The following is a 22,660-nucleotide window of genomic DNA, read 5'->3' as shown; positions in this document are numbered from 1 at the left end:
GTAGTTTCAAATTACATTAGTTTCATAACGGTAGAGTTTTATTTAGTGACACAACAATAATATATTTGAATATTTAATTTACCCATGCCATATTTTTTAAATTTTCTTAATAAATTTTTTCGTGTCCGGAGGATGCGAAACAAATGATTGGATTTATATTATAGTACCTATACTGTAAAAAATATTGGATCAAATTTCGGTAAAAAGTACCGCCACTCAGGAGGGACAATTCACTTTTACCGGAACATGCTATGAAGAAAAAAATCTAATGTACCATAATTTTTAAAGTAATAATTACCGGAATATCACTGAATCACTCCAATAAAATAAATATTGCTGTAAAATTTAGGGTATAATATATTACGGTTAAAATGAATTTTACGGTAAAATTCATTTTACGCATGATGCACTCAAGGTGCCAGTACTTTATACAATCTGGAATTTCTTACAGTGTAGTATATTCAGACTATTTTACAGTATAATTTTTGTACTTCGTTAGAGCACCGCTCAGCCATGTATGTATGATCTTAACGAATAGATAAAAATCAGTGATTAAGGGATATATTTATGTTTTCTTTGCAAACAATAACTTTTTATTATCATGGCTAAAAAAGCTCATCCTGATATAGTAAATTAACGAGACACTTCTAAATGAAGCACCAACCAGGTCGTCTAACCACAATAAAATTACCAGAACTGCAGAACTGGAACCAGTTTATAGCCATTAGAAATAATGACCGACCGCGAGAATGGCTGGGCTTTTTATTATTAACCCATGCTAGTGTCTGATAAGTTCTTTTCCAGATTAATTAATACCCTTAATCAAGTGTTTTTGCTTAGTTCTTAAAAGTAGACACTACAAAAAGTCCCAAATTCCAAACTAACAGTAAAACTTCATTTTTATGCACGTTTTTGTCATTCTTCTGATTGTTGGGCTAATAATAATTCTTTTAAAACCCTAAGCATTTTAGAAGGAAAAACTTTTTTTGTGAACTTCACTATTTTTTTCCTACTGTTTCTGCATTTGTCCTCAATATCACCGCATTTAAAAAATCGTGATTTTTAGATAACTGTACTTGAAAGCCCAACTATGTGATTAGAGGATAGATAAATAATATTTATTGTAATTCTCTACCACCTTTTTGTTGGTATATTTAAAATTAAAACAAAAAATCATTTTAAAAAGTTCTTTCGTAAAATAATTTTTACGTTTTTATTTTGTACTTTTGAAATATCTATAGAATTAAGATAAAATAGCAGAACTTACTAATTGTCTAATAAAGGGAGCTAGAAGAGCTCCTATCCTTGCAAACATTGAACTAGACCCAACGGCTACATTTCTCACGACAGTCGGGAAAATTTCTGCAGTGTATATGTAAATAATATCAAAAGATGCTGAATTAAAGAACTTTCCCGTCATTGTAAATGCGATTGTCAACCACACCATATCTAGAATTAAAATTATAAAAGCAATATATTTTTGTAAACACCATACAAACGTATAGAATAGATAAAAGTCTAAATAAATGAAAAGAAACCACATTAAATATTTAGCTAAAAATTCATCTAGTCGCATAATTACCGTCTTAACAAAATTTTTGAATTTGGAATTTTTGAAATTATACTGAAGAATAAGAATTGCATTAGCTTGATCAAACTTTATAGGACTTAAGATATATTTTTAAAGTTTAACTATGTTAGTGGATTCCTAATGAAATTTAATTTTTTTTCATTTTTATTTAGGCTTAACCTCTACATAGAATAATAGAGCATAAAAAGTTTTTTTCTACTTTAACTTGTTTATAGAAAAATATTCATCATCAAAAATGACATGTTCATAGTAAATGAATTTCTTTTCTCTAATTCATATTCGCACAACTTATATACATTAAATCGTTCAATTTTTTAGTAAACTTTCTGTTAGAAATTTATAGTAACTTTTAATCTAACCGTGCAGGGAAAATTTAATTTCTTCAGAAACCTGATGATATATATTTAAAGTACCTTATAAAAAGATTAAAAAAATACTTTTGAGAAATTATACGCTTTTAATCCTGAATAAAATGGACCAAATTTCTTTCCCATTTGATATTTCAATGGTTGAAAATATGTAGATACTAAAAGTCATCTGTATCCTCGAGACAAACTTTTAGAACAGGATTGACTGAAGTTTCAGATTTACATTAATGGGCAACAAGAAAATGAAACACGTCCTAGAAGACAACACCTCCTAGTCAATACCTCCGAAAAAGAGAGAAGATTTAGCACAAATCAATTTAGTAGTCGGATTTAGTCAACACAAACTGAGCAGTGGGTGAAAGGTAAGAAAAATGGCTCAACCTTTGGAACAATAAACTGCACAGTAGAGGCTAAATAAGAAAGATCTCATAACGTTTGGATTGTTAAGGGATTGGATTTCTTGCTCATGATAAATCGTGCGAATACCTTCTGTCTTCTAGGAGCAGTTGGTTAAGTCTAATTTGAAAGTGAAATTTCAAGAGCCCTGCCAAGTGCAGAGACTTAAAGTATCAGTCAGGGATCATATTCATGCGAAGTAAAGTAAAAAGCTGAATATTACAAGCATTATAACCACATGTTCACAACTTAATTGGCATTTTCGCTTTTTTTTCATTCGTACCTAGCCAATGTATCTTGACGCACGTAGAAAGTCATTCTCAAGAAATAAAAGCCAATCTCTTTTTAGTTCTTTTAAATGAACATCTTTTCTGTTAAACAAGTAGAAGAATCGGGAAACGTGGACCTAGTCTAAAAATCTTATTGCTCTTCAGGTTCCATTGAAAAAAATCGTGATAACATTAACAAAATAATATGTAATAAAATAATAGGATATGATAATAAGATATGATAAAAGGACACGATAATGGGGCATAATAATAATATAATAATAAGACACAGAGAATAGGAATACTGCTAAAATTAATACTTAGATATTTTTCCCATTAATTTCTATTCACTTATTTAAATACTTTAAAAATGAAACCAAATAGGCTGAAACTTTATTTTTACTTATTTTTGTTTGTAATTTTCTTTCTCTAAATAAGTTTTTAAAACTATGGCTGTAAGATCTTTCAACATTACTGATAATATATCCTCTTTATATGTAACTAACGAATTCATATGCAATTTTCAGAAAATAAATATTTTTCTTGGAAATAAATATTTAAAAAAAAATAGTATTATAAATCTTCCAGACGCAATATCGTCATGATTAATGAAATGTAATTTACAAACAAAATCTACTTTAAATAATTATCAGTAATATTATATTTACCGGGTGGAATAAAGATTACGGCAAGGAGGCATAGTCCAGCACTAACATTTGCAATGATAAGACCCATTCTATGACCAATGTACCTGCACAAAATCATGAAAATAACTCCAGCGGGCAGTTCTACCGCTCCACATATGAAAAAAGTCCAGTAAGGGTCACCTCCGAGATCATTAGTGTTCCATGACAAAGCGTAATATATGTACGAAATGATAAACCTGAAATATTAATAACATATTTTCAAAAGAACGTATATAGATTTTGAATCTAATAATGTAATTATTGTAACTAAAAAAATTTTTAAACAGTATTCTAACTTTAACAACATTAACTAATTTTGACTGTTGTTTCGTCATCTGTAACTGAACTTACAAATAGCTAAGGTTCTCTTAATTTGAGATATCTCCTAATTCGCCTATTGCAGACGAAAGAGATGATAGACAGAACCAAACATAATCTAAAACACATTTTAATGCAGTATGATGATGACAGAGAGATACAAATGCTTTCGATCGGCTTTAATCATACCTACCGGTGTGATTTTTGATTTCAAAAGTTAGTGACATGAGAAAAGTGTGTTATTTAAATACTCCCGTGGAAATGCAAAAAAAGGAAAAAACAGTATCAGGTTTCACATTATAGCAATTTTACTTATAAAAGTATTACACCTGGGAAAGTTGATGTATCTCCTCTGATTGGTTGTTTAATGAAATTGATTTTTCTATTGAAATTTTACTTGCAAAAACACAACACCTGGGGAAGTTGAAGCATCTCCTTTCATTGGTTGTTTAATGAAATTGATATTTACTCCGCACAAAAAAAGTACCCTAAAAGTAGCACCATAACCAGTTAAGTAAGCATATTTTGGAAAAATTTCCATAAACCACAAGAAAATTGAAAACATCAACTACAAAGAAATTTGTAATTTAAGCCAAATGAGTTTTTAACTTTCTATAAAGAAATTTGCAAGTCACGCAGCATAGATAGTTATACTCCAAAAGATTTCGGAATATTCACAAATATCCATTAATATGGTGTCTAAGAATTAAATAAATTATTTCATTTCTAAATGATAAACTATCAATGTTTTCTCCTGATAAAAATAATATATAGTATTCGTTTGAAGGTTTTTTCCGACAACCAGTCATCTCCAAGAATCACCAGTCGTCTTTAAATTAGAAAATTAAGCGATATTACAGACACACTTGCAGTAGAATATTTTGCAACCAGTCATACTTAAACATTAAAAAATAAAAAAAGAAATTTATATATCAAGCTGATAATTGACTATTCAGTTTTTTGTCATTCCTGTAAAATTACTTTTGTCGGAAATGGCCGGTTTTTGAACACATTCATTCAATTATACGTAAGAATTATTTTGACAATGCAAATACTTAGTACATTTTAAGACATACCCCGAAGAGCCATTATATTATGACCACCCTCCACCTATAACAATGGGCTCGCCCAGGTTTTCATGGTTTCTCGCCCAGGAACAATGTTTTTATGGGGCACATTAGGACCCATAATCCTCATAGAACAATACCTGACGTCTGTAAGCTACTTTAACACAGTTGCAGACCAGGTTCACCCATTCATGGCAACAGTTTTTCCTGCGGGGAATGGTGTTTACCAACAGGATAATGCACCATGTCATAAGGATCGAATCGTCATGGATTGGTTCGAGGAACATTCCAGTGACTTTCAAGTCATGTCTTGTCCCCCAAATTCACCTGACCTTAATCCAATAGAGCATTTGTGGTCCTACTTGGAAAACCAAATTCGTGCTACCACGCTACCCCCTCGCAATGTGAGGGAATTGCAGAACCAGTTGGTGAGCGCTTGGTACCAGATACCTCAGACTACCTATCAGCACCTTGTGGAATCAATGCCATGGCGGGTGCTAGCAGTTTTGGGGGCTGAAGGTGATCCTACATGTTATTAGCAGGGTGGTCATAATGTAATGGCTCTTCAGTTTATATATGCAGCATTGATATGCACCAAGAAAAAATTTAAAAGTGATAGTGATATTAATTATATTTTTATATCATTATTTTTCTACCTACTCGAAAATTTTATCTTTTCTAAAAAAATATATAGATCCGAAGGTGTCTATGCCATAGAGCGAACATGAATGACGTCTAAAAGAATTTCCTGAGTTGAGTTTTAAAGTTCTTCCCTAAAACGTATTGTTTTAGTCACATGCTATTGAATATTCTGCTGTGTTTTATATACCTTTTTGGCTATTAAAGTGTCTTTAAATAAGCATGGTCGAAGAAATTTAACTCAATTTTTTGAAGCATCTATTCTTACGAAACATGGTTTGTTCCTAAATTTAATCTTTTCTAAAAAATATATATGGATCCGAAGGTGGCTATGCCATAGTGCGAACATGAATGACGTCTAAAAGAATTTCCTGAGTTGAGTTTTAAAGTTCCTCCCTAAAACGTATTATTTTAGTCACATGCTATTGAATATTCTGCTGTGTTTTATATACCTTTTTGGCTATTAAAGTGTCTTTAAATAAGCATGGTCGAAGAAATTTAACTCAATTTTTTGAAGCATCTATTCTTACGAAACATGGTTTGTTCCTAAATTTAATCTTTTCTAAAAAATATATATAGATCCGAAGGTGGCTATGCCTTAGTGCGAACATGAATGGCGTCTAAAAGAATTTCCTGAGTTGAGTTTTAAAGTTCTTCCCTAAAACGTATTATTTTAGTCACATGCTATTGAATATTCTGCTGTGTTTTATATACCTTTTTGGCTATTAAAGTGTCTTTAAATAAGCATGGTCGAAGAAATTTAACTCAATTTTTTGAAGCATCTATTCTTACGAAACATGGTTTGTTCCTAAATTTAATCTTTTCTAAAAAATATATATAGATCCGAAGGTGGCTATGCCTTAGTGCGAACATGAATGGCGTCTAAAAGAATTTCCTGAGTTGAGTTTTAAAGTTCCTCCCTAAAACGTATTATTTTAGTCACATGCTATTGAATATTCTGCTGTGTTTTATATACCTTTTTGGCTATTAAAGTGTCTTTAAATAAGCATGGTCGAAGAAATTTAACTCAATTTTTTGAAGCATCTATTCTTACGAAACATGGTTTGTTCCTAAATTTAATCTTTTCTAAAAAATATATATAGATCCGAAGGTGGCTATGCCTTAGTGCGAACATGAATGGCGTCTAAAAGAATTTCCTGAGTTGAGTTTTAAAGTTCTTCCCTAAAACGTATTATTTTAGTCACATGCTATTGAATATTCTGCTGTGTTTTATATACCTTTTTGGCTATTAAAGTGTCTTTAAATAAGCATGGTCGAAGAAATTTAACTCAATTTTTTGAAGCATCTATTCTTATGAAACATGGTTTGTTCCTAAATTTAATATTTTCTAAAAAATATATATAGATCCGAAGGTGGCTATGCCTTAGTGCGAACATGAATGGCGTCTAAAAGAATTTCCTGAGTTGAGTTTTAAAGTTCTTCCCTAAAACGTATTATTTTAGTCACATAATATTGAATATTCTGCTGTGTTTTATATACCTTTTTGGCTATTAAAGTGTCTTTAAATAAGCATGGTCGAAGAAATTTAACTCAATTTTTTGAAGCATCTATTCTTACGAAACATGGTTTGTTCCTAAATTTAATCTTTTCTAAAAAATATATATGGATCCGAAGGTGGCTATGCCATAGTGCGAACATGAATGACGTCTAAAAGAATTTCCTGAGTTGAGTTTTAAAGTTCTTCCCTAAAACGTATTATTTTAGTCACATGCTATTGAATATTCTGCTGTGTTTTATATACGTTTTTGCCTATGAAAGTGTCTATAAATAAGCATGGTCGAAGAAATTTAACTCAATTTTTTGAAGAGTATATTCTTACGAAACATGGTTTGTTCCAGAAATGCGATACACGCTGCCTAATATGCTATAGAATTTCATATTTTCAAAAATGAATGTCATACCAACAAAAATAGATGTTAAGAGTAGTTTTTCTCAATGCAGGAGTTTTCACTAAGTCAAATACTGTTTCGTCTCTTTTTTCTTCCATTTTCATCTAATGAAATAAATAAATAAAAATACATCAATTATAAATTAACAGCCATTTGTAAGCAACCTATTATAAGAAGGTAGAAAGAACTATATATATATGCTTATATATAGATAGATAGACAAGTTAAAAATACAAAGAAAACATAGAAAAATATGAAACATTAAAAACCTTAACACATAGAAACATTAAAAAACGTTCTTAAACATATTTACAAATTTAAAATTTAAGAAAAAAATTAAAATAAAAATGAATTGGAAAATAAAATACGGAAAACACAGAATCTCATCATCTGCTCATACAATTACATGCGAAAAAAGTGTCAAAACACAAAACGTATTTTAACACATTTTGTCTTTAAACTCATTGATAAACTTCTGCATCCAATCGAAAGTGCAGTAAATTTTCATTTTTGCGCATTATTCACATTGTTTTGCTTTGTTCAAAGATAGCATATATAGCATAAAGTATAGACTGACTTCAAAGCATACATCTCTTCATTTGAATGATTTGAAGATATATATGCATATTGAAAGTTAGATTTAGTAAATTTGTCAATTTTACAAATCTTAATAACTTTAATAAAAAATTTAATGGTACTGAATAAATTAAATTTAATCCTGACATCAAAATAAGAGCTCTAAATATCAGCTAAGTGCTAAGCACCCTCGTCTTTGAATTTTTTTTTATAATAACATTTATAAATTAAAACTACTGCTACTTCTGAACTGTTTATCCTATCCACTCCTGTTTGATCCCAGTTGACTAAGTTCTATAAAAATATAGTGGATAAGACTTTATTTCTCTACTTAGCGTTGTAAGATGTAAAAATAAAAACAAAACAAATATTATAACTTTTATACTGAAAATCCTTATACCATCTAAGCTATTAATTACATATTTTTCAAATTTGGTTTCATTTTATTAAGCGTAAAGTAATACATCCAATAGAATACATAATTAGCCTAGAAAACAAAATCAAAGTTTAACCCTTTTTATTCATTTTCTTTACTCTTTTTTCATGCAACTACTGTCACATACTAAGAAGAAGGTGCTTGACAGTTTATCACTAGCATAGAATTTTTTTAAGCAGCCAGGTTATGACAATTTTTGAGCTAACTTAATTGTACTCTAAGAACTGGAAACAGTCGTTAATGGTCATAAAAAATTTTCCTGAAAATAAACTGCGTTTAAGGACGTTACAATACAAATATTTACTACTTAAAGCTCACGTGCAAACTTCTGAGCTGATCAATTATTGATATGCCACGTTATTTAAATTTCCTTGTGCATAAAAGTTATGTTATCATATCATTCAATTGTAATAATTTTTTTCATCAGTACACTGTGAAAAATTCCGTTTAAGTTAAAGTATTATTTTGGGTTCATCATCAGTAAAATCCTTTTTACCATAAAATTAATTTTTATCGTGAAATTTTACATCGTAATTTTTACATTAATATTTATTTCATTAGATTGATTCAGTGATTTTACGGTAATTATTGCTGTAAAAATACAGTATATCAGATTTTTTGTTCCGTAACTTGTTGCGGTAAAAAGGATATTCGGTAAAAGATTCCGGTACTCTGAGTGCTGGTACTTTTTACCGTAATTTGATCCTGAATTTTTCCCAATGAATATGTTGCAAATATTGTTCTCTAATTTTACATAAAAATTAGTCGTAGTACTTTTTCTTTTCAATTTCAAAAAAATATGTTTTCAATGAAATTACCTTCTGTTGGTGCCTTACAAAAGTTTGAATTGAAGCTTTGGCATAATTCATATCTTTTCCATTTTTCTTAGCAGCAATTAATAGTATTTTTTCCAGTTCCAAAAATTTTCCATGCGTTAAAAGCCAACGTGGTGTTTCCGGTAGTACCCTAGTTTAGTAACAAATAAATAAAACTGCATAAAAAGTCATGTTTAATTTTTATTTTATTTTGAATGTAAGCAAAGATAAAATAAATTCAATTATTGTAATGATGAATGCATTAACTGAGTATTCTCACAGTCACTTGCCACTAGAATCAAAATTCTAAATATTTGTTTTTAGTTTGAATAAAAAAAAGATTGGTTTTCTAAAATGGTATAGTATATTAAGTATATTTACATTTGTTTAAAGTATATTTAAAATGTCATTATTTACTGTTTACTGTTGTACTGTTATTTACTTTCATTATTTACTGTATTTATTGTACCACAAAAATGGTTGGTGCATTTAAATTCATTAAAAATTTCCTATTTAGTGAATTTAGAGTAAAAGTTATTAAATTAATCATGATTGCATTTTGTTCTGATTAACGAAGTCCAGCTTAAAACTGTCCGATGAATGGATAACTTCAGAACTTACTCTACGTTTGATCTCTGGTCTTTGGAACTCAAGCACACTGCTTTAACTAGTCACTTGTGCAAACAAGAACTAAACTAATGTCAGCAACTAGTACAAATGAAACACTAAAACAATGTTTTTAAAATTTGTTATGAATATTTCTCTTTACATTCGTGTCACCAATTATCAAATTTGTAAAAGATGACTTTCAACGAACTTAATGTTTACTTAATGCTAAATATTTCAGAAATATGCTTCCCAGATCCCATCGAAAGAGCCTTTAAATCAGATATAGTGCTCCTCAAAGAATTCGTTATTAATTTAATATTGGTATTTTTTTAAAAAATATTTATAATAAACCAACTGAATTCTAGCAAAACATTTAACTTGTTAAGAAAATTAATTTCCTTTTATCTTTAGCTTCTCAATCCTTCAATTTTAAGATTGCATCTCGAAATCTTAACGTATTCTACGAAAATTACTTTAAAAAGATCATGCAAATATTTAAAAAAGAAAATAACAATTCAGGTATTCAGTTTACCAGAAAACAGACAAGAGGCAAAGCCAGGGCATGGTTATAGTGAACTGAAGCCAGAACCAGCTGGGAACCATCCATGCTATCAGTGGCATCAACATATAGGCAAACACCCAACCTGACTTGAAGGTGAAAAGATAGATGGATCGATATTCAGCGCTCACAATTTCTGAAACTATGAAAAAATGTTAGTATATATCAGTGTCTGAATTGTTAAAATAAGAAGTCATTATTATTATAAATGCATGCACATGCCCTAAAAAACATATGGCGTAAACTGACGCAAATGACGTAGTGCTTTTTTCATGACTAAAAGGGATTATAACCATTGTAACCCATCCATATTAATTTAATTATACATTTTTAATGATGTATGCTATATATTAGGTTTCTAAGTATCCATACATTTTAATATTTATATTACGATGCAACTCTACAGTTTTGTAGATTTTGCGACAGATTGGTCTAGACAGACCGAGGCAATTTTCCATAAAAATAATTAATCATTTTAACACTTTTCGTAACTATAAAATTACTATAAAATATAACTATTTCTAACTATAAAAATAGAGTAAAAATAAAAGTAAAATAAAACTAGAAGTAGTAGTACAGTTTTGTGGTTCATTTTCTAGCACATGATTTTTTTTCTAGAGAAAAACAAAATTAAATGAACTGAAAATTTTTCTGAATTACGCTAAACATTTACCTAACTAAAGATTTCTAGCGTATAATTTCCAATAGTATTTTCTATAAAAAATTAGAAGAAGCAATATTTTAAACGTATTTAAGTATTTAAGCGCATCTATATCGATCTCAGCTAACTTTTCTTTTATTTATTTAAATCTTATTTATATTCCTTAAACAAATAAAAAAATAAAAATTAACAAAATAGTTAAATTTTCTTTCTCTTGGGTAACCGAAAAGTTCCTATTTTTTTAGAGTTGAAATATTTAGCGTTCTGCTGTTATTTATGAAAACAAATATAAACCTACTTTTTTAGGAGTGGTCTGCTACCTACCCCTATCAGCTGTACTCTAAACGACATTATTCTTATTACATTTTTTAAATTACGCTTATAGCTTGAGAGAAAAACTTATTTGGATAAAGGTATATTTATTAAGAAAACGTAGGACCATGTTTTATTTCGTAACCAAACTAGTAGTTGAGCATTAGAGGATTAACAATTCCTAGTTCAGCCTTTCGAACACTGATGTTCACAAATGGCATGGTCAAGTCAAATTGTTAGATTTAAGGTTATTTAGTAATTTCTCATGTTCCCCTATATTATATGTTATTATCAATAATAGTTACATTGGATGCACTAAAGAGAAACATACTGTGCTTTGATATATAAACATTTTTTTACTTTTTTTCCTTCATTATCAATTATGAAGTATTATTAAATACAAATATAAGTAATAAACATTGTTTTAATGTTGTTAATTTTATACCGATATGCAATTTGACATGCCCCATGTTCTTATAGATAACACGTAATTATCACCAAAAAATTACATTGAAAATTACATTAAAGAGTAATGGATCGTGTTTTATTAATATTTTAACAATCTCTTGCCTTTTTCACTTTAAGTAGTATGGAATATTATGAACTTCATTATTATTTGGAAAGCATTATTAGACGTAAATATAAATGAAAAACACTGTTTTAAAATTAATACCTTTACACCGATATGCAATTTGCTATAGTTATAAGCAATATGGTAAAAATTTAGGTTGGAAACTAAATAATGAAAACAAGACGTTGTTGAAATATAAATTTTTAAATTCCACCTGTTTATGTTATATAAATCAGTGTTTGCATTCAATTATGAAAGCAAAGCATTAGAGCAATCACCTAGATATTGAGTAATTTACATCAATATCGCAAGCGTTTTAAACATTATAAAACTGGATTAAATTCTTTACCCTTAAGTTTCATTTCTAAATAAATTGTTACATAGATTATTTTATTATCCTTTAATGAGCATTGGCCACGTTCTTAGTTCTGTCTCACAGACAACATATACTTATCCTATTTCTTCTATTATTTATTTCAATACACATTTTTGACTTGGAAAATAACGCTTTGCCTTAAATTATAATTAAATAAAAGATAAAAATATTTTAAAGCATTTTTAGCATTCTTTTATTAATTTAAGTTTTAGGAAAAAAAGATCGAAATTTCTATTCAGATTGAAAATGAAATTTGGTTCTTTTAATCTCAGTGTGAAAAATATGCATGTGCCGATATTAAACTAATCTAAAAGGTCGAACAAATGCATGTAAACTATGACGTCACCAATATTGAGAAACATTAGAAGAACAACGAAACGGCGCACTGCTCCTGACGTATAATTTAAATTAAAATGAATTGTTTTAATGTCATGTTCATTTGCTGACGAAACCATAGATAAAGGTATTTTCAGATCAAAATCCATTGTATCGCATTTTCTTTTCTCCTGTAATCCTCCCGATGTAAATTTAATGTTTCCTGTTGCTAGAAAATTCTATGAATACTTAATTAATTAGGTAATGCCACTAATTTAAGCCTGAACTGTTTTATGATCATATAATTTTATTTTCTAATGTTTATTTGCTAACAAAGCTAAAGTAGTCCAGTTTTCAGATCAAAATCCATCATATCGCATTTTTTTCCCTGTAGTATGCAAAATGAGTGTTTCCCATTACCCGAAAATTCTATGAAATCTAAGTTAATTAGCTAACTTCAAAAGTATGAGGTAAAATACCTCAGACTAAGATAATAAAGCTAAATTGCTATATACTTTTGGGATTATAATATTTCTAGATTATCACTATTATCACTATAGAAGTGTGGTTACTAAAATTTTATTTCATTTCAAAATCTTGGATATTTTAGCATTATATTTGTTTGACATATTTTTTTACTACAACGCATTTCTTGTTTATCATTAAGTTTATTGACTTATAATAAATATACGAAGCAAATTAAATATTCAAAATACTTACGCACTACGTATGATATGGTGAATGTAGACGTAATTCCCATGGAAAGAAAGAAGCGCAAAACAATAAACATCATGAAATTTTTCGCCAAGAGAGTCAAAAGTGCAGCCACCAAGAACATGGAAATACAACTGATCATGGTTATACGACGTCCAAACCTATAAAATGAAGCTCAATTATAGACATTTTGAAAAAATTTTGGAATTAAATTCAAGCATGTGAAAAATTAAAAAAAATGTGTTCATTCCCAAAACGAAACTTAAATATTAATACTTTGAAAAATATTCCAGAATATATTCAACACTGTTCGAAATTTCTCGAAAAAACACAGTTAAATAACAATTTATTTTATTGTTATTTTATCATATTTAAAGAAAATAGTCAAATAACCTTAAATAAGATGGTATTCAAACCGTAAACTGGGGGAAAACCGTTTATTAACTGCTTTCACCTAATACGGTTAAACAACCAGAATTTTATCGTTCCATCTAAGACCACTTAATGATCCCACTCAGTTCCATGAAGGTGGGTATTTATTAGAGCCGAGAGGACTTATCCAGTCTCTTCACCGACAGAACGGGGGTTTGAGTGCCACTTTTGGCAACACAATATTTTTTTTAATTCCCTTTCATACATGAAGAGTTTCTAATATCCTGCATTCTCCAATTCCCGTTATGTAACGAAAGCCTAATTTCAATGTAATTAACTGGTAACTAGTTTCCAGTAAACTCTTACGGTTTTAAAACCATGCTCGTTGTAAATGTTTAAAACCAAAAAAGTAAGAAATGTTCTTTGTCATAAACTTAACGGTAAATTGGATGGTCAGACTTCTGTCGGTTATTTTACCAAATCCTAGAATGAAAATTCTAACGGTGAAGCATAAATATTTAGGAATTTTTTTTCGTAAATCTTCTCAAACTTCTAAATCTTCTAATGAAAAAAGAAGCTTTTAAATGAAAATGAAAACAAAACTTCGTTCCCTTTCAGAGATTTGTTGTTTATATATTTAGAAAATATTTTGGATATTTTATTTAGTTCACAAAGTTAATCTTATTAGCTAGTACAAATCAATTTTGCTTAGATATTAATACTACCAAAAATATTACTTCGTTCTAATTCCGAAGTTTTAAAATAATATAAAGTTTAAATACTATTTCATTATGAAAGTTGTCAAAGTTAAATGTATCCTCAAAAATATTGAATATTAAAGTAAATTATATCCTTAAAATATACAAAGCTGATCTTATCATAAAGGGGTCCAAGCTTAAACAGCTGTCTTGTCCAAGCTTAGACAGCTGTCTTGTCCAAGCTTAGACAGCTGTCTTGTCCAAGCTTAGACAGCTGTCTTGTATCTAATTTCATAACTTAAATTGTCTTCTACGTTAACTAATTAGAATGCTTGCTAATTAGAATCTCTTCGAACTATTACGATTCAGTCCTATTAAGGGAAGATTCGATCACCAGATCAAAAGTTATTTGGGGTGACCCATTTATTGATCACTGTAGTTACACAAATATCACTCAAATTAATTTTAATCTAAATAAAATTATAAATTAGTGAAAACTTATACCAATACACGTAGTTAAGGCTTAGAAATTTATGAAGAACTTAATTTTAGGTATGAATAGAATTATAACTGTGTTGAAAGTATTAAAAATGCATGATTTGTATAACTCATTTGTTCCGGTATAGGTAAAAAATAAACAAATCTTTATTTTGGACAGAATCGAAAGTTTCTTTAGCATTAAAAGTACTATTTTAAAACAACGCACCTAATAATATTTAAATGGAATCAACAAAGTAATAAGTTGAAATGTTAGAAATCTCATCTAGAACATATTTCTTTTAAACGTTCAAGTGTGAATTACAATGGATGAAAATCCATTAAAAATATATCCCTTTCATATAAATTATTTGATAATGACGTAACGCTTTTATTGATTATAAATTATGTACTATAAAAACAACATAGAATAAAATACTAGATTAATCAGAACAAAATATTTTTATAATTATTTTATTTAAATTTTTAATAATTACTCCTTCGTTTAACAAATTATACATTTGGCTCAATTATGCGGTGTATTTATGTCGCTGTAAATGAAAAAGTTTTTTTTTTGCATTTTGCCGATTGTTAGCCACTACTAAAAGTTATTTCAACCTAATAAATTGCACTTATTTTTAATATCAATAATAAAAAAATTCTTTTCCTTTAAGAATATTTATTGATGTGCTACAAATAACCCGCAAAAGCAAAGAATAAAGTACGATTCACAAATCATAATCATTCGAAATCCTGTGAATTAGTATCAACATCGAAAATAATAAGTCACAGTTAAACGAATCGATAAATCATAAGAAAAAATCATGCCTTTTAAATTGAAATAAATGAATATAAACAAATTATTTGACTTACCGATCTGACAACTGGCCACATGTCGTTGCCGCAATTAAGAATGCAACCATGTAAACAGTTTTGGAAACGGAAATTAACCATTCTCGGTTGCATACCAAATCCCACTAAAAATATCAAAACCATATGTCATACACTAACATTTGTTATTATTTTGGGAACTCAATAATTAAATTGTGTTTCATTAGATCCTTGATATATCACACAGAATAAACTAATTAAAGCGGAAATGCGATATTTCAAGGACAATTAAAGTTAGTCCCACAATCCTACAACCAGTGTAAACCGGTTCTTGTACTGGTTCACTCCGGTTTCATTGTATTCATGCAATATGGTCCCAGTTATTATTAATTGAATAAATTCCAATCTTCATCGAATTTACTATAATGTATAAAACAAATTACTTGTGAAGTGCGCCATTTTAAATTGAAATCAAGTTTTGAAGAATAATATTATATCAACGATATATTTAATTCAAACATATTCAAATCGAGATCAGGATTTGAAATACAATGTAAAGTTAATTATATACTTTTGTAAAAATATTTATGCTAATTTGAGTCCAGTATTGATAAAATTAATAATGTAGTTATTTGGTAGATATTTTATTCAAATAAATTGCACATGTTACATTTATATTTAACACGTTGTTTACAAAGAACTCATAAAAAAAGAAATTCTTTAAAAATATTATTATAAATTAACAGCATATAATCAAGAATTTTAGTTAAAGAGAAACTAAATCGGCTTAAAACCTCAACGAATTTTAAAAATTTCTCCGTCACTGAAATTTGTTGATTATTATTAAGAACAAAATATTTTATAATAATTATTCAAAATTATTATTTTTAATATATTATCTTAAACAAATTTTACAGAAGAACTTAGCACACAAAGTATTCAAGTAGAAAAATGATAATTGAAAGAAACATTTATTTCTATTTGTTTTTAAACTAAATTTTTCATTCAAATTTTATTCACAAATATTGAAGTTATTTTAATTACTTCTTTTAATACAAAAGTAAAATTTGAACTATTTTACCATAATTTTCAATTTCTTTTCCCGATACCACTACTTAACTCCCACTGTAAATGAAAGTGCATTTTTTCAGTTCATGACTTTTATCCAGGTTTGGAATTGCTCACAAAAGTGGTTCAACTTTGTGAAATCAAATATTTTTGTTTTAACAGAAAAATAGCTTTTAACTAATTAAAATAAAACCGAAATAAAAATATTTTTTGCATAATTCTAATTATTCTTACAGATTTTACTTAAAAGCTTTCAACATTTAAGAACGGAAAAATTATGATTACAAATATTTATATTCATTTAAAAAGGAATTAATATATATTTAAAAAATATTAATGCTTCTCAAAATGACACTATAGTCAAACATCAAAAGTATGTCTCGTCTAAAACGAATTGCAATTTAACATAATTACCTGAAACAAATGAATGCGCAGTGAAGTTCCAGTTAAAAAATTGTTTTCATACTTCTTAAGTTAAACATACTTCAAAATTTAAATTTGAAGAAGAAAATAATTTTTTTTTTGCATTTATGCCCAGACAGGCACCTTGCCCTCTTTCTAAGTCTCTGTCTTTCAAAGGCCATTGTAAGAATGTCAAGTACTTTTGCTCGAGGTCAGACGATGAGGTTGTTGCTCTCTTCTAACTTACTCATCGCATCATCCGAAAGATCTTCAGTTGTGGCACAATTTAATGTGAACTCTGCGTAAGTTTACCTGCTTCCTGGATGAATTCCAAGATTAAGCACCCGACCGCAGTGCCACAGCTCAAAGAATGAACTATTCCTCAACAAACTACAGCGATAGGAAAATTTAAGTTTAACACTTTGAAAAAAATAAGAATAAAATTGCTTACATCATCGACCATGGTGGACTTGTAAAAAGAATCATCATATTCCCAGGTTTCGCAAGCTTCTATTTCACTATCAATTGTTGATGGAACATGCAATGAACCATTAACTACTAGGTGCTTGTATACAGTGCATCGACTTTTCCGCACTAGTCCAGCTCGGTTCATAACTATGGGTACAGCTTCATTCTTCCATTCGAAGACAGACACATTTGCTTCGATTACCTTGAGAAAATGAAACATAAAGTCATAATTGAAGTAAATTGTAACTAAATATCACAATTAATGGAATTTAAGAACAATAATATATGCTTTAAAAGTATCTTTCATGAAAGTGTAAACAAATGTCTGAAAGTAAACAAAAAATTAAAGTTAACTATAAAACATTGCGATGAATAGAACTTAAGAATGCTATATGTATTATAAATACCCTTTGACGAAATTTTAAAAAATAAAAATCTGAACGAAGGGTTAAATAAAACTGTAAATAATATAGTTAAATATGATATTAAATTGACTATGTTAACAATGATATTAAATTAACTATGTTAACTTTGATATTAAATTAACTATGTTAACTATGATATTAAATTAACTATGTTAACTATGCTAGTAATTTAACTATGTTAATTATGATATTAAATTAACTATGTTAACTATGATATTAAAATAACTATGCTAATTATGATATTAAATTAACAGAATTTAAGAAGGATTCAGGATATGATGTGTTTTAAAAATACTTTTAAATACCAGTTTAATAATCAATGGTCCGAAAAGCCAAATGAACATATAAGTATTCACACATGAAAACATCCTTATCTTTTATTTTTTAAAGGAAAAGTATTGCAATAGTGTAATTTTAATTAATGATTTATAAATTGTACTGACATTTGTATTTTAGAATTGAAATTTTTTTTTCATTTTAGCAATTCATTATTTTAGATTGTTAGAATTAGTTTTCTTAAAATAAAAATAGTTTTTTAGATCACGAAAAATGACATTGTAACAAATAAGTCACTATTTTAATACAAATATTTAAAAAAAGGTTCACACGTTTCTTTTTGTTAAATATAAAGTTTTCTACTATTTTAGGCATACTATTCTTTATACTATTTTAATCGTATACATTAACAGATCTTGCGCGAGCTTTATTTAAAAAGTTGAATTGTGCAGTTGAGAAAGATATACACCCCTTACAGCACTTGAATCTTTTGTTTCTAATCTCAACTTTAAAATGTTAACTATTGAAGAGAAACGAGTGGCCAAAAAAAGCTTGTTTACAGATTACGATTAATTTTTAATGAAATCACTGTTTGATAATATAGTATACTGTATTAATGTGCATAAGTTTTTTGCTCTCAATTCAGCGCTTCGTGACTCCACACCGTCCCTCAAAAGCACAAACACACCACTTCATAGTTCCAGATCGGCTTCTAAAACCATCAGAAACACTACTCTGAATACAAGACATCAATACAAGTTAACAATCAGTACCACATAGTCACCCTGCCTCTGTCAAACTCATCTTTTAGCGGGTTCAATTACTGGCCTTCATGATGAAATAAGAATTAAAATTCAAAGACGCTTAAAATTCAAAGACGCAATAGGCTTCGCTGTGCAGAAAAATTGAGAAAAACACGAAAAAAGTCATGGTAAAAATTTGAAAATAAAAAAATAAACGAAAATAGGGCAATAAGAGACACCACTTCGGTCAAAATCTAATTTATAGATTGATTTCGTATTTGAAAAATAAAATGTTGTGCCTGAAATGCTCTGGATGCATAAAAAAACACACTTTATATTTAAAAAGGTAGAGTGTGTGTTGTGCGTGTTTCTTTCTTATAACTTCTGAACTGTTTGCATTGGGGTTCAAAAATTTAAAAAGAAGAATATTGGCTCCCAATATCATAATGCATTACAAAATTTCAATTATATCGATCAGGAGGCTCGTTTGAAAAGGGATTTTTCTCATTGGTTTTAGCATTAGTCATTGTTTTAAATTCAATTATCCACATTTCTGTAATTTTTTTCCTTCAAATATTTTTAAAAGAACGTTTATAACAAATACACGACCACGATTATAACAAATTTCTATGTAGCTAGTTAGAAGTGTACCATGTATTCTATGTAGCTATTCTATGTAGAAGTCATATTTAATAATTTTTATTCGTAATGTCATATAAACTCAATGATCTATTAGAACGTATTAGCATGCACGGACTATGTCACCAAACTAATGTTTCAACTGTTATCCGAAATCACGTGATCATTTTGGTTATAATTACGCTTTTGTAACATGTTTCTATCCAAGAAAATAACTAAAAATCAACTGTAATTAAACTAAAAATTTAATTAAACTAACAAGTTCCAAACAAAAAAAAACAAAGTATTTAGAAAACAAATACTTATTCGTTTTAGGAAACCTCAAAGAAACTGTCATATTATTATTGAAGTCAATGGTGCTATACATACATTTTGGAATAAGTACTATGAATACTGTCGCAATAGGTGTTGTTTCAACAGGCAATAATTATAATAAAAAATATATTTAGTATTGGTACCAAGGTATCTAATATTGGAATTGTGGTAATAGGTTTTGCACAGCTTCTTGAAAGGGTTACATAATGGAAAAATTGTTTGATCGTAGTAAATGTTGACTGCGTTGAGTTCGCTTAGAGTTGTAGTATTATTCCAATCTATGTACCCCGTCTAGCGGGAGCCTGTAAATATCAGACATTAATTTATCACGTTTTCATTTAGTTCCATCAAAATCATTGACTGAATCAGACGCCATTTTTTAACAGCAAATAAGAAACAAAATATCCCTAAGGAAAAGGCCGAAGAACTTGAAAAAAATCTCCAGAATATTAGTAAATCTTTCAGGAACAGAACACGCCAAACATTTGAAGAAAAATTCCTCATTAATTTTTAATTTCTATTATCAACAAACTTGCAACTGATGACTTCCGATTTCGGATACTGTTACAGATGTGTGTATTAAGGTAAAATGCATTTCTTCTGTCTTCAATTCATTACGAATTAAAGTGAAGTCAACATTGCTTTCGTCATTCCAGTGAATAAATATGAATTCAGAACATACAGAATTGTAATAGTTATAGCATAATTTTCTTCGGTATAGAATAGTATATATTTCTGTATCCATATAATTCGGAAAACAACAATAAAAAAGTATCCAAGTTACTTGAAATAGTGCCATTTGTGCTGATTCTTAATTAATTTTAATCGTTTTCTTGGTAAGTATTTTTTAGTTTTGAAAGAATAAGTTCAACTAGAATTCAGCTATTCTGTTATAAGCTACATATTCAAATTCATATCAATTATAAAATTTTGCTGTGTAGTATGTTATCTAAAAGTAATGAAGGGATAAACTATGTATCTATTATTTGAGAATAAAGTTTTCAAACAAGGAACTTATCATTTTGGAATTCTCCGGGAATTATAAATCAGGTAAGTGCAATGATTTTTACAATAAAAAATTTGATTGTAAATATTTTTTTTTCATTTGATGATGGTTCTCTACAGAATGGTTTCTTACACGTCTGATTAAGAACTATAAGAATAATAAAAAAAGAAACAATATGAAAGTTTTTATTTCAATGTAAAGAATTCTTAAAATCGTTTTTTTATCCTAAGAATTCTTCATTTTCCGTTTTTTAGTTTATAATTTTTTGATAAAAATTGTTCTCAAAATACTTTTTTTGAAAAATTAAATGGTATAACATTAAGTGTTTATGTATACTTCTTGTATATTCCAATGTTTGAAGTAATATGATTCAGAAAAGTATGGAATAAAAATTCGGAACTTACGTATTAACGCCACCGCCGCTACAGATTTGGAGGTTTTTAAGTGCTGCCAATATACATTTAAAATTTTAGCGACAATTCATAAAATAAAACACTTTATTTAAAATCAAAATAGTCAATCGGATTTCGGTGGAAAATGAGCCGATATAGAGTTTAGCATAGATTCAAAACAATCATATCACCATATGAACTCTGATAAATAAGATTCCAAATGAAATAACATTTCCAAAACGTACGTTTACCAAGATAAAGTTTTATGTTGTGGGAATTGGTACATTTCCGTTTTTTCGATAAAATATTTCCCTCCTGAAAAAATAAAATTGCATCTTGTTTTGTTTTTAGCAAATTCCAAAGACAAATTTTCGTAGCACTAAAAATGGCGACAAAAAAGAATTGTTTTTTCTTTTTGTTTTTGTTTCGTCAGCATTCTTTATTCAACGTTTCTTAGTTTCAAAATAATGATTTTTATTGAAACTTGAAATTTTTTGATAAAAATTGTTGTCAAAAAGCTTTGTTTACAAAATTAAATTTCATAAAATTATGATTCTTATGTATACTTTTTGTTCATTTTAGTTTTTGAAGTAATATGATTCTAAAAACTATAGAATGTAAAGTTTAAATGGGCCTTTCATGTTATATCATTAAATTTAGTAATACTATTTCTCGGGCATTAGGTTTTAACTGTTATAAGAATATACATATTTTTTTCTGTTAATGTACAAATATTTTTCCGATGTGTTTTGGATATTCCTTCTCTAATAAAAAGAGATACCATTTTGTTTTCGTTTGCATAAGAAAGAATATCAAGCATTTTTCTTTTTTAAATTTAATTAGCCACAATAAAGAAGGAACGTTGCATTGCTACGTTAACGACGTCTCTAGAGTAACTGAATGACTGTTCATATAGAAATCGCAGGTATTAGCCTCATACAACAACGCCCCCTATAGTTCGTTGCGATCGCGAATTGGTTAATTGAATTAGGAAATACATTTCACGGGCTTTAGTTTAAATGATGGTTGTCACTATATATTTCTGGGTAATTTGAAATTATAAAATATATTTATTTTAATTGCATAATTTAGGTGGGAGAAGTTTAACTTCCATGTCCACGCCCATTGCAAATGTTTGTTTTGATTTTTTGGACAAAGTTTAATGTGATATTCCACTACGTTAGTATTTTCAACTTACGGAATTTTTCAAAATCTCTTTCTTTTCATTCATGTAAGTTTGATAATTTTTCACGGAATCATGAGTATTTTTCCAGAATTGACACATCCGCACTTCAAGCACAATTACTTCAAATCTTGCTTTCCGGAGTTAGTATTTTCAACTTACGGAATTTTTCAAAAT

General features: G+C 28.4%; 1 protein-coding gene across 4 annotated transcripts in view; it reads right to left on the bottom strand.

Moving 5' to 3' along the window:
- The window catches only part of LOC107452687 (organic cation transporter protein), a 60,124-nt gene that overhangs the window by 4,558 nt on the left and 32,906 nt on the right, over positions 1 to 22,660 (bottom strand). For all 4 annotated transcript variants that reach the window (XM_021146883.4, XM_021146882.4, XM_043045270.3 and 1 more), the window contains exons 3-10: positions 17,488 to 17,706; positions 15,609 to 15,712; positions 13,195 to 13,349; positions 10,213 to 10,381; positions 9,075 to 9,222; positions 7,257 to 7,348; positions 3,293 to 3,507; positions 1,268 to 1,449 (exon numbers count right to left, since the gene is read on the bottom strand). In XM_021146883.4, the coding sequence (XP_021002542.1) occupies positions 1,268 to 1,449; positions 3,293 to 3,507; positions 7,257 to 7,348; positions 9,075 to 9,222; positions 10,213 to 10,381; positions 13,195 to 13,349; positions 15,609 to 15,712; positions 17,488 to 17,706 (1,284 nt within the window). The remainder of the gene's footprint in view (positions 1 to 1,267; positions 1,450 to 3,292; positions 3,508 to 7,256; positions 7,349 to 9,074; positions 9,223 to 10,212; positions 10,382 to 13,194; positions 13,350 to 15,608; positions 15,713 to 17,487; positions 17,707 to 22,660) is intronic.

This window comes from Parasteatoda tepidariorum, chromosome 7 (genome assembly GCF_982258835.1).
Source record: "Parasteatoda tepidariorum strain Cologne lab strain chromosome 7, Ptep-v5.0, whole genome shotgun sequence".
Taxonomy (NCBI): Eukaryota; Metazoa; Arthropoda; class Arachnida; order Araneae; family Theridiidae; genus Parasteatoda; species Parasteatoda tepidariorum.
This window is presented reverse-complemented; position numbering and strand designations above follow the sequence as displayed.